The sequence below is a fragment of the Muscardinus avellanarius genome (assembly GCF_963383645.1).
Source record: "Muscardinus avellanarius genome assembly, chromosome: 15".
Lineage (NCBI taxonomy): Eukaryota > Metazoa > Chordata > Mammalia > Rodentia > Gliridae > Muscardinus > Muscardinus avellanarius.
This window is the reverse complement of record NC_137801.1, coordinates 63,840,316-63,853,175: the sequence shown is the minus strand read 5'-3', so window position 1 is coordinate 63,853,175 and position 12,860 is coordinate 63,840,316. Positions and strand designations below refer to the sequence as shown.

At 42.0% G+C, this 12,860-nt stretch overlaps 1 protein-coding gene across 1 annotated transcript in view; it reads left to right on the top strand.

Annotated features, from left to right (window-relative positions):
• The window catches only part of LOC308273999 (gastrokine-1-like), a gene marked incomplete at both ends in the record, with an annotated part of 38,610 nt that extends 31,384 nt beyond the window's left edge, over positions 1–7,226 (top strand). The window contains 6 exons of the mRNA XM_080711385.1: positions 279–284; positions 4,042–4,095; positions 4,186–4,323; positions 5,340–5,450; positions 6,327–6,474; positions 7,129–7,226. Coding sequence (XP_080567511.1) covers positions 279–284; positions 4,042–4,095; positions 4,186–4,323; positions 5,340–5,450; positions 6,327–6,474; positions 7,129–7,226 — 555 coding nt within the window. The remainder of the gene's footprint in view (positions 1–278; positions 285–4,041; positions 4,096–4,185; positions 4,324–5,339; positions 5,451–6,326; positions 6,475–7,128) is intronic.
• Positions 7,227–12,860: the final 5,634 nt, after the last annotated feature.

The window sequence follows — 12,860 nt, the reverse complement described above, 5'->3', positions numbered from 1 at the left end:
TATCTATCATCTATCTATCTCTCATCTGTTATGGAGCATCTAGCACACCAGCATCCCACAGATCCAATATAAAATATGTCAACCTGGAGCCCTTGGATTGACATGTAAACTGTGTGCTAGGCCCTTCCCAGGTGTACCCACATGACCACCGAAGGCTGCGTCTAAAGGCAGAGCCAATGAGATTCACTCTGATCTTTCAGTGACATGACAGTTACTAAAATACATGAAGACCTCCTCACACGTGTCTGCCCCTACCCCAATTTATTAATCTTTTACAGCTAAAGGTGAGTTTGAAGGGATTAGGGAGTACATCCCAAACACAAGCATATCTTTACTGTAGTTGTCCTCATCTACTGCTAGCAACATTTTGGAAGGTGTTGACAGTGAGCCTAGCCTTAGAGCCATGCAACCCCTTCTCATCATTCTAATCCATGCACAGGGCAGACAGCTGTGGGCACAAGAAGGTTTCCAAAGGGGAAGTTTGTAGGTCAGTAATTGATGAGATACAGTTTTCTTCTTCAGCAGATTTGATTCATCAGCTTTAGGTTGTAAGAGAAAGCAGAGGAAATTAAACTTCAATCCACCTCCAAGACTGTTTGGAGCATTTACTTTGCTGCCCACATGACAGTTTCTACTCCTTCTTTCTGATGAAAACATTTTTTATTATTTTAATGTAATTCCCAACATTTAAGTAGTTTAGAGCCAAATAAAGAGACATAGGGTGTTTGTATGGTCTTTATTTTTAACCTCAAGAGAGAAAAAAAAAAGAAATTTTTCATCTGGGAAATGGGGAAAAAGTGATAGAGTTAATGATATTTGAACATTTGAAAAATGAACAGAGCCAGGTGTGGTGACACACACTTGTAAGCCCAGAACTTGGGAGCCTGAGACAGGAGCATTGCAGGTTTGTGGCCAGCCTCAGCTACTTAGTGAGGCCCTCTGCAACCTAATGAGACCCTGTTTCAAAATAAAGAATAAAAAGCAGGATTGGAAGCCAGCTGTAGTGGTGCATACTTGTAATCCCAGCATTTGGGAGGCTGAGACAGGAGGGTCATGGTTCAAGGACAGCCTCAGCTACTGAGTGAGGTGCTTTGCAACTCAGTGAGATCCTATTTCAAAATAAATAATAAGAAAAAGGCAGAGGGTATAGCTTAGAGATAAAATGGGTTCACCCCCAGTACTAAAAAAAAAAAAAGATGAACAGAAATATGACAGATAGAGAAAGGCCGAGGTGGTGGTACTGTGGGATAAGAAGAGCACTTACAAAAGCACTGAGACAGGAAACATCTTGAATAGTTCAGGAATGTGGGAGATCTGGCATAAAGGGCATGGTATAAAGGGCAGAAATAGCAGGGGAACCTGGAAACCTATATAAAGGATCCTGGTTGCCATCACAACTAGTTTGAACTTTATGTTGAGGGCTACAGATGAACATTTCTAAGCATGGTAGAGTCATGCTTATTTGTACAATGAAAAGACAGTCTTAAAGGAAGTGGGGCAAATTATTTGAAATATAAGAGACCCTTGAGTAGAGTAGACATTTACACATATGGAGTGAGCATCCAGTGAGGGCAGCCATGTTCGAGACGGAGCTGAGAGGCACTTCTGAGATGTAACCACAAGGTTCAGCAACTAACTAGATGTGAAGGGTGGGAAGAAAGTACTGCCAACAGCTCCTGAGTTATATATGGTACCAGAGATATGATCCCATCACTGAGAGATCTCAGCAATGCAGAAACAGGATGAATCCAGAAAAATAGCTCAGAAAATATGTTTAGCCTAAGAAAATACATTATAATGGGGTCAGGTAAGGCAAGGAGGAGAAATTATTTCCATGTTCCTATAGAAGCTGCTATCTGAAAGACCAGGTATAGGCATAGGTTTTCATCCGTGGGCTTATTTGGTTTTAGAGATTATTCCTGAATTTGAGCAATCTCTGTGTTTACAACCCACGCCCATGGCCCTGATTGGAAATAGGGCAGAAATTATCATAAAATATATTGGGCAGGATGATGGATGAGTCACTTCATGTCAAAGTGCCTTTCCAATCAGCAGCTACATAGAGAAGCTTCCTGGTACCCGAGGTCATGGTGTAGATACAGGAAAGGAAGAGAGATAAGTCTCTGGCTCCACCCAGCACACCTATTTTGAGTAGAGCCCATCAAGTACAAATAGGGGAAACCTGCTCTTCCCAGTCCAGGCCTGACTGCTCCATTGCCTCGCACTGGTGAAGACATGAAGCCCACTGTAAGTGAAGTTTTGTCCTTTTGAACTTATTTCCATATAATTGCCTGTTGATAATCTGAACTAAAAGAGTCTGCTTCTCCTGGAAATAAGAACAGCAATAAGTTTCTATGATGAAAAACTTTGGGGAAAAAGGTTTTCTTTCCTTTTCATGGACTCATGGCATTTATAAGTATTTCTGTAGAGAAGGATAATTATATATAATTAGACAGATATCTAGGCATGTTATACCAAGATATCCTTAATAAAATTAGTTTCCAAGTCACCTGATTCAGGTTTCTAGCCAGGGCTGGCAGTTCCTAAGCCCTGAAAGTGCCTGATTCTTCCTTTTCTTGAATTCTTCCTCTTACCAAAATTCCTGAGCATGTTCAGGCCAGATAAAAGCTTATTCTCAAAGAAATAGGTAGACTTAAGTGTCCCATTATTTGCCATGAAATTAATCTCTATATAAGAAAGCTGTACCTTGGGTCTTCTGTCAATGGCTGTTTCTTTGGGAAAACATTTGAAGCATGAAACTGCTGCTACATCTCACCTGTAGCTGCAGACAAAAGCCTGAGAGTGTAGAGGTGAATCTCAAATTTCTGCTAAAGAGATTTTTGGTTCTGAGTTGCTTTGAGATGAAAGGGTCTAGAATTGTATGAATATTTTCAACAGACTCTGCTTAATAATGGAGTTTCTAATGGTAAATAATTGTCTAGATATACTTTTCAGTGCAGTAGGACTTCGAATAGAGGGAGGATCCCATTTCTGGGTCAAAAAGTCTGATTTCTGGAGGGGGGAAGAAGGAAGTTCTCTAAAGCACATGATGTACTTAAATAAACATATAGATGTAAACAAATAACCAAGCATAAAAAGAAAGAATGGGGAGGGAATGGAGTGGGGATTGGGTAGGGGCTAACTGGGCAATGGGTGTATGTATATCTACATGTTTTTTTTATCCCATTATGATGTATGAATACAATGAACCAATAAAAAAATAAATATCAACATTGTAAGTGGTAAAAAAAAATCTGACTTCTCGCCTAGTTCTACCATAAACACCACTTATGACTTTATCCAAGTCCTTCAGCTTGGTTTTCTCTTCTGTAAAAGATTACATTGTACTATGTATTCTCTAAAATTTCTCCTACTTCTGACTTTTTAGAAGACTAATTTTAACTCTTTAATAACAAGAAAAATGATAGAAACTTCTGTAACTAACATGAAAAAGAACAAAAGAGTAGTTTATCTTTCTCAGGTTAAATAGGCAAATTAATTCGTATCTTATTGAGGTGTGATATTTTTTCAGAAATCGTAACCAATTTCATACCATTATGCTGTTTATTTTAAATTTTAGTATTCATCTACTTTACACAAGGTCTATGCCAAAAATTTAAAACTATGCATCATATTATTTCATTACCTACAATTTTATATTATTACTAAAACTTTCTGTGGCTAAACAAAAGGTAAAAAATAGAGCTCACAAAGCTGGGTGTAGTGGTGCACACTTGTAATCCCAGCATTTGGGAGACTGAGACCAGAGGATCATGAATAGTGGACAGCCTCAGCTACTTAGTGAGGCCCTTTGCAACTAAGTAAGGCCCTGTTTCAAATTAAACAATAAAAAATAGGACAGGGGGTGTAGCTTGGAGGTCGAATGCCCCTGGGTTCCATCCCCAGACCCGAAAAAAAAAATTGAGCCCACGAAGTTCATTGGTAAGATTAGTAGGTATCTTTTATGAGCTTGGATAGAAGGAAAGAGAACAGAGCATCATTTTGCCAGGTCACAGAGGTCTTTTTTATTTGTGATTTCAGATAATCTTCATTGGGCTTCTTGGACTCTTTGTAGCTTCTGGTTTTGCTGACTATGTAAGTCTCATTTCTTAAAAAATGTGTTATCAAAATGCATTTGTAAAGACATATGGTATTCAATCATTCTTAATTTTTTATAAACTTAAGAACATCAACGTCAATGATTCTTGCAACACAGCTGGCAGTGGGCAGCAGAGAGTGAGTGTCAACAATGCCCATAACGTGGCCAATGTGGACAACAACAATGGCTGGAACTCCTGGAATTCCATCTGGGATTATGGAAATGTAGGTAACCAGCATGCAGTTCCCATTCCTCAAAACTATTATGTATTTTTTGGCAATAACAGCAATAATGATGATGATGATGATGATGATGATGATGATGATGATGATTATATGTCAGCTAACCATAAAGAAATTAAAAATAAACTTTAACTAGAAGCAAAATATGTTATAATAGTTATAAGTAAAGGTGCCTGTTTTGTTCACCCACTTTTACTCTCTCAATATAACTATTAATAATAAGTGTTGCATAATCAGCTAAGATTCAAGCCAATAAGCAGTTATTGGGAATATGTTCAAAGAATTGCAGGTATATGACAAATATAATCATCCTCTGGTCTGACCTGCAGATGCCCTCAATAATGACAAAAGACCAGTATGATATCACCACTGGTAAAACATGGCCTATCTTCTTCTGTCTTCAGTTTCCTTCTAAAAAGACATAAATTGACATTTTACCTGTAACTCAAAAGGAACAAAGGAATGTAAATGACAATATTAATTGATAAGAGATGGGGGGAAGCACTTGGCACTAGTTAGGAGACCTGACCCTCCAATTACCAGCTCTGTATTTACAAACTACTTTTAAAAGGCAAACTCTAGCCAGGCTTTGTGGCACAAGCTTATAATCCCAATACTTGGGAGGCTGAGACAGGAGGATCACAGGTTCAAGGACAGCCTCAGCAACTTAGTGAGACTCTCATATCAAAAATACAAAAAACAAAAAACAAAAAACTGGGCTGGACGTATAGGTTGGAGGTAGAATGCCCCTGCATTTAATTCTCAGTATAAAACCAACCAACCAACCAACCAACCAACCAACCAACCAACCAACCAAACAATAAAAGAGCCTGTGTTAGCAATGATGTTAAGAGATAGGTAACTCCAGACCCAGGCCTCTAGCCCCAGCTCATTGCAACCTTGGGGTTCCATTTCCATCTGCTGGTGGAACTGACTTCTGATGAGAAAGCTCCTTGGAGAACACGCACCACACTACCCACTATCGACCTCTTTAACAGGGCTTCGCTGCAACCAGACTCTTTGTCAAGAAGTCATGCATCGTGCACAAAATGAACAAGGATGTCATGCCCTCCATTCAAGCCCTTGATGCACTGGTCAAGGAGAAGAAGGTAAGATAAAAGACTTCTTGTTTTTGGTAGGACTAGGTCTTATTAACACTAGTAAATAAAGCGAGTCACAGCCACTCCCTGCTGACCGCCGTATGTAGTAGTGTAGAGCACAAAGGGGGGAGAATAATTGGTCATTGAGAGAAGGCAACTTGCACCACATCAAATACTGTGGCTCACACTTACCTCTGCAGGGCTGAGAAGAGCATCTGGTAACTTTGTTAGAGAAGGAAAGCTCTGGTCACATCAATGCAAACCCTCAGGTCTTCTCTTAGGACATTTTCCTACAAGACTTTGATAGGGTATTCAGTTTTAGCAAATAAAAATAAAACATACCTAGTTAAGTAAATTTCAGATAATGGATAATTTTTAGTATATCTTATATAATATTTGGGATACATATACTAAAAATTGGAATTCTTACTTATCTTAAATTTAATAGTAACCAGGTATCCTATGCTTAATCTGGAAACCAATGTTGAGGTAGATAGAAAGGGGGAATCTGTGGGTCTTTCTTTTTAAATGTTTGCCTGCATTTATATTTCTACACCTGATAAATAGATACCCTCATTGACAAGGTAGAGAAAACAAATGTACTACATTCTCAGAAGTTGAATATCACATAGCCCAATCCAAGAATCTAAGATGACCAAATAAGTCCAAGTTTCAGAACAAGTTGAGCCTCAGAATTCTGTTTTTGTGACAAACTGAGATTTCAACCCAGCTAACTCCCCTGGACATGTAGACATGCTGAGACCTGCAACGCTAGACCTGGCTCTTCCTCATCTTGGTTATGAAAATACTGCAGCCAAACAATACCTTGTCATCTCAGAAAACCACTGGCTTTGGCACTTATTCTTTCTCTTTCTCCGCATTCAGCTTCAGGGCAAAGGACCGGGGGGACCACCTCCCAAGGGCCTGATGTATTCAGTTAACCCTGAACAAGTTGATGACCTGAGCCAGTTTGGAAAAAACATTGCTGGCATGTGCCAGGGGATGCCGACATACCTGGCTGATGAGGTTCAAGGTGAGTATCTGCCCCACTGTACACTTCAAGCTGGTCCCGGCATCACCATCAGTCTCTCGCAAGCATGTCCACAGAGGCACCGGTCACATGGGGAATAGTCATGGAGACTCTTCTGGTGCTTCCTTTGCACCAGACACTGCGCTCTGTGCTTTAATGTGCTAAGTCATTTGCTCCTCACCGTGATCGCGTATCACGGGTTCAATTGTTAGGCCCGCTTTATGGATGAAGAATCTAAGGTGTAGAGGGCATGCAAAGCCCTTGCTTGGTTCAGTCGTAAGCATTTTGGCTCTAGATTCTGTGCTCTTAAAACTTTAGAGAGTACTGCCTTTTAGGGGTAAGTCTAGGAAAACCTCCAATCATATTCAAAAGAATATATGAATGGCTAAATGAAAGGGGAATGCCAATAGAATCTATTGACTCTCTAGAGCTCAAACAATAACTTCTGAACATTAAAAAGATACCAGGGAACCTAGCCCAACAACAACTCTCCAGATCTCTGAACTGAGTGGCTTTATCTTGATAGATAGGCAGGTAGGTAGATAGATGCAAACAGATAGATTAGATAGATCTTAAAATTAGAACATAGCTTGGTAATTGTGTGACACTCCCCACCATAGAGTCTGTGACTAGTAATTGATGTAAACTTCTTTTTAGCAGGAGAAAACCTTCCCCTTTCCTTAGAAAAGTGCCACAGTGCTAATATTCTCGGGATTCTGAAAATTTCCTTGTGTGGAAGTAGAGTGGAGAACTGAAAAAAATTAAAGCCACTATGGAGTTTGTCATCAGAATATGCTATGTAGAAAAATTGGGTTCTTTGTGCAGATATATGAATGTATCACTTTGGATATTTACTATAAGGTATAATTATACTGCACCAATAAAATTCTCAAGAAAGAAAGAAGAATATGGTTTTGAATGATTTGTATCATGTCCTTCTGAAAATGTTTCTGCTGGTAATGTTTGGTTTCTTTAAGGCTCACTATTTAGTGCTGAATTCAGTTTCTACTAACATTCTTTGGTTTCTATGTAGAATACACCAGATTATGAGTGCAGTGTGGGGGCGGAAAGTTGTTGGAGAGCATTAGACCCAACTGTAAGCCGACATTCAAGACCTGGCCCCTATAAAGAACCCCTTTAGAGACTTCATATACTGCTAACCGCAGCCCTGGGAATGGCTCCAAGACCATCCTGCTGCTCTGAAGGCTGTTGTATTGGTGGTGTGCAAAGTAATGTTTCAGATCAGCAAGGACAGAAATCCAGTCAAAGTAGCCCACCCCAGAAAGAGAGGCTTAATTAAAGGAATTTAGGAGGATCTAAAGTAATCCAAGGTCAAGATAAAGAGGAGCTGCATATCAAAAACATTGAAAGCTGGGAACTCTTTTGACTCCAAGACCTAGGACTACAGTAACATAGGCATACTCATGTTCATAGCAGCACAGTTCAAAATAGCCAAAATATGGAACCATCCTCGGTGTTCATCAGTAGATGAATGAATTGCAAAATTATGGGAAATACACACAGTAGAATTCTAATCATCAATGAAGAACAAAATCATGTCATTCACAAGAAGATGGAAAGACCTGGGGAACATTATGTTAAGTGAGATTAGCCAAGCACAGAAAGAGAAGAGACATTTTTTCTGCTATGTGCAAAATAGGAAGTAATTGGGATGCCAGAGAGACTCCAGATAATGGAGGAAAAACCTCATTGGAGCCAGGGAGGAGGTCTAAAGCCTGGAGAGGAGGAAGACTGAGGTTTATTAATGGAAGTACTGCCATCAACTATGTGTATACATGTGAATATACCAATGTCAATCTGGGTACTCTTCATTGGGAGGGAGGAAAGTGAAGAGGTGGGGGAGTACCATGTGCTGTGTGCACGCATGTCATTGTCTACATGACTTACATTATGATGTGAGGCTATAATGCACTAATAAAAGCACAAACAACTGTGAAAAAATTTAACTCATTGGCATCATAAAAGATACATTTTTCGGACCTCAATTTAATTCATATAGAGTAAATATTCCAACCAAAACAAAATAAATTCATTAGTGTTGAAATTAGGTAATAGGGATAAAATTGAGAGACATTGTACCTCCGAGCTACACTCCTAATCCTATTTTTTTAGTCTTTTTTATTTTTGAAACAGGATCTCACTTAGTTGCGAAGGGCCTCACTAAGTAGCTGAGGCTGTCTGCGAACCGCGATCCTCCTGTCTCAGCCTTCTGAATGCTGGGATTACAAGGGTGTGCCACCACACCTGGCAGTAACATACTTTTATTAAGCAACATAAGAACATAAGAGATAAAGAAAAATCCTGATTAAAAGTAGAATACATTTATAATTGTGAAATAATGAAGGCACTGCATATAATATAAAACCTTATATGTAGCATCTATACCAATGTGTAGTGGACATCAACACCTCACTAGCCAGGCGTGGTGGCGTACGCTTGTAATCCCTGTGCTTGGTAGGCAGAGACAGGAGGATCGCACAGTTTCAAAGCCAGCCGCGCTGGCTTAAGAGACCCTGTTTCCAAAAATAAAAAAGTATAAAATAGGTCTGGGAATGTAGCCCAGAGGTAGAAGGGCTTCCAGGAACCCCAGTACCACCAAAAATAAACAAATAAATGAATAAATAAATAAATAAATAAACCCCTCACTAAGTTGCTGAGAGCCTCACTAAGTAGCTGATGCTGGCTTTGAACCTGTGTGATCTTCCTGCCTCAGCCTCCCAAGCACGGAGATTCGAAGCGTGCACCACCACGCCAGGTGACCTTCAGCTTTTTAAATGAGGAGAAAATATATCCTAAACAAGCAAAAAAAAGGATATTTTATTAAAAATATAAGAAAAAATTAAATGGAAAACAAATGTACAATGGTAAGGTTCAACAAAGTCAAAATCTGTTTATTTGAAAAAGCATAAAGTTGACAAATCTTATGTCAACTAACTAAAAATAAAGTGAGCAATAATAAGAATAATAAAGTAGACTAAGCTACATGTGGATGCCATATACAGTAAGATATTAATAAGATGACAACTTTATTTCAATATATGTGAAAGAGTAGGTCAACTCAATTTATTTTTTATTTTATTTTTTATTGATGCACTATAGTCTCACATCATAATGTGGATCATGTTGACTTGGTGCCCTCCCCCCTCCCTGCTTCCCCTTTTCCCTCCCTCCCCATACTGAGTGTCCAGGTTAACAATGTTATATTCACATGTATACGCATATTTGAATGTAGCTTTTCCATTAATAAGCCTCGGCCTTCTTCCTCCCCTACCCTTCCCTCTGGCTTCACTGAGGTTTCCCCTCCATTATCTGGAGTCCCTCTGGTATCCTCAATACTCCTTAGCTTGAGCATATTAGAGAAAACATATGTCCCTTCTCTTTCTGTGCTTGGCTAATGTCACTTAACATAATGTTCTCCAGGTCTTTCCATCTTCTTGTGAATGACATGATTTTATTATTTATTGCTGAGTAGAACTCCATTATATGTATTTCCCATAATTTAGCAATCCATTCATCTGTTGATGAACACTTAGTTTGGTCCCATATTTTGGCTATTGCGAATTGTGCTGCTTTGAACATGAGTATGCATATATTACTGTAGTTCTCTGGTTTAAACCCCTTTGGAAAGATACCTAGGAGTGGTATAGCTGGATCCTATAGTGGGTCCATTCCCAGTTTTCTAAGGACTCTCCACACTGATCTCCATAGCAGGTGTACTAGTTCGCAATCCCAACAACAGTGTAGAAGAGTTCTTATTTCCCCACATCCTTGCCAAGGTTTATTGTTATTTGACTTATAATTGCCATCCTGATTGGGGTTAGATGGAATCTCAGTGTAGTTTTGCTTTGCATCTCCCTGATTGCTAACGATGTTGAACATTTTGACAGGTATCTGTTGGCCATTTATATCTCTTCTTTTGCAAAGTGTCTATTCAATTCAGCTTCCCATTTCTTGATTGAGTTATTTGTTTGTTTATTGTAAAGTTTTTAAAGTTCTTTGTATATTCTAGATATTAGATCTCTATCACAGGAAACAGGGTTTCTTAAGCCAGTGAGGCTAGCTTTGAACCTGTGCGATCCTCCTGTCTCTGCCTCCCAAGCACGGGGATTACAAGCGTGCGCCACCACGCCCGGCTTCCTGCATGATTCCTATTGCTGAGAATTGCTTTGACTCTTTTGGGTCTTTTGTTTTTCCACATAAAATTTATGACTGATTTTCCTAGGTCTATGATAAATGACACTGGTATTTTGAGAGAGGTTTGCATTGATCGGTTTTGGTAGAATGGCCATTTTGATGGTATTTATTCTACCTATCCAAGAGCAAGGGAGATCTTTCCATCTTCCAAGGTCTTTATCAATTTCTTTCTTTAGTGTTTTATTACTAAGTTAAGATCTTTTAAGAATTGGTTTATACCTCACATGTGAGCTGTATAATTGTCCTCTACATGTGTAAAAAGAATTTGTATCCTATAGCATTCTGTGTATGTACATTAAAATAAGCTTATTAATTATGCTTAATTTTTTATATTCTTTTTTTAAATTAATTTATTTTTTAAATTGGTGCATTGTAGTCATATATCAATCACATTGGAGTATAAGACTTGAGAGGATATACAAGCACACATCATCCAATTAGCCCTCCTCCAGCCCCCATCCCATTCCCTCCCCCTCCCTCCATCCCACACTTCTTTGGTGATTTACTTTGATACATTTGTTTATGTACCTCCTGCGTTTTATTTTATTTTATTTTATTTTTATTTTTATTTTTTTGGTGGTACTGGGGTTCCTGGAAGCCCTTCTACCTCTGGGCTACACTCCAAGACCTATTTTTACATTTTTTTATTTGGAAACAGGGTCTCCTAAGCCAGCGCGCGTGGCTGGCTTCGAACCTGCGCGATCCTCCTGTCTCTGCCTCCCAAGCGCGGGGATTACAAGCGTGCGCCACCACGCCCGGCTTACCTCCTGCGTTTTAAAGAGGCTCCGTCCTCCAGTATTACATACCCTCTGATTGGTCACATTAGTTGCTTCACTATAGGGCCCTTTCTATAGCTCAACCTCTTCCTGTTGCCCTTTTCCTCCTAGTTATTGCTGATTAAGAGAAGCGTCTGATTTATATTTTCTGCGATATTTCTCTGTGCATGCTGCGTTGCAAGTACCAATCCCACTCTTGATGGTCCCAGTAGTGGTCTGGCTACTCAGTGGACTGATCCAGACCTCGCTGGCTCAAGCAGCGGCCTTGCCTCAAGGGAGGCCCCAGTTCTGGTCTCGCTGGCCCCTGAACCAGTCTAACCCCTAAGCTGGCTTTGGTCCCGGCCTTGGAGGCCGCAGGAGTGAACTTGCTTCATGCCAGGCTCTGATGCTGGCCATTGGCCCCGGCACCGGTCTAACCCCTTGGCAGGATTCCAATCCCGGCCTCGCTGGCTCCAGCACCGGCCTAACCCCTCGGCAGGCTCCAATGCCGGCCTCGTTGGCCCCAGCACCAGCCTAACCCCTCGGCAGGCTCCAATCCCGGCCTCGGAGGCCCCAGCACCGGCCTAACCCCTCGGCAGGCTCTTATCCTGGCCTCGAGGCCCCAGTACCGGCCTTGCCTCACGGCAGGCTCCTATGCTGGCCTCACTGGCCCCAGCAGCGGCCTAACCCCTCGGCAGGCTCCGATCCCGGCCTCGGAGGCCCCAGCACTGGTCATGCCTCACGGCAGGCTCCGATGCCGTCCTCGCTGGCCCCAGCACCGGCCTAACCCCTCGGCAGGCTCTTATCCTGGCCTCAGAGGCCCCAGTACCGGCCTTGCCTCAAGGCAGGCTCCGATGCTGGCCTCGCTGGCCCCAGCACCGGCCTAACCCCTTGGCAGGCTCCGATCCCGGATTTGGAGGCCCCAGCACTGGTCATGCATCAAGGCAGGCTCCGATGCCAGCCTCGCTGGCCCCAGCACCGGCCTAACCCCTCGGCAGACTCTTATCCTGGCCTCGGAGACCCCAGCACTGGTCATGCCTCACGGCAGGCTCCGATGCCGGCCTCGCTGGCCCCAGCACCAGCCTAACCCCTCGGCAGGCTCTTATCCTGGCCTCGAGGCCCCAGTACCGGCCTTGCCTCAACGCAGGCTCTGATGCCGGCCTCACTGGCCCCAGCAGCAGCCTAACCCCTCGGCAGGCTCCGATCCCGGCCTCGGAGGCCCCAGCACTGGTCATGCCTCACGGCAGGCTCCGATGCCATCCTCGCTGGCCCCAGCACCAGCCTAACCCCTCGGCAGGCTCTTATCCTGGCCTCGGAGGCCCCAGTACCGGCCTTGCCTCACCGCAGGCTCTGATGCCGGCCTTGCTGGCCCCAGCACCGGCCTAACCCCTCGGCAGGCTCTTATCCTGGCCTAGGAGG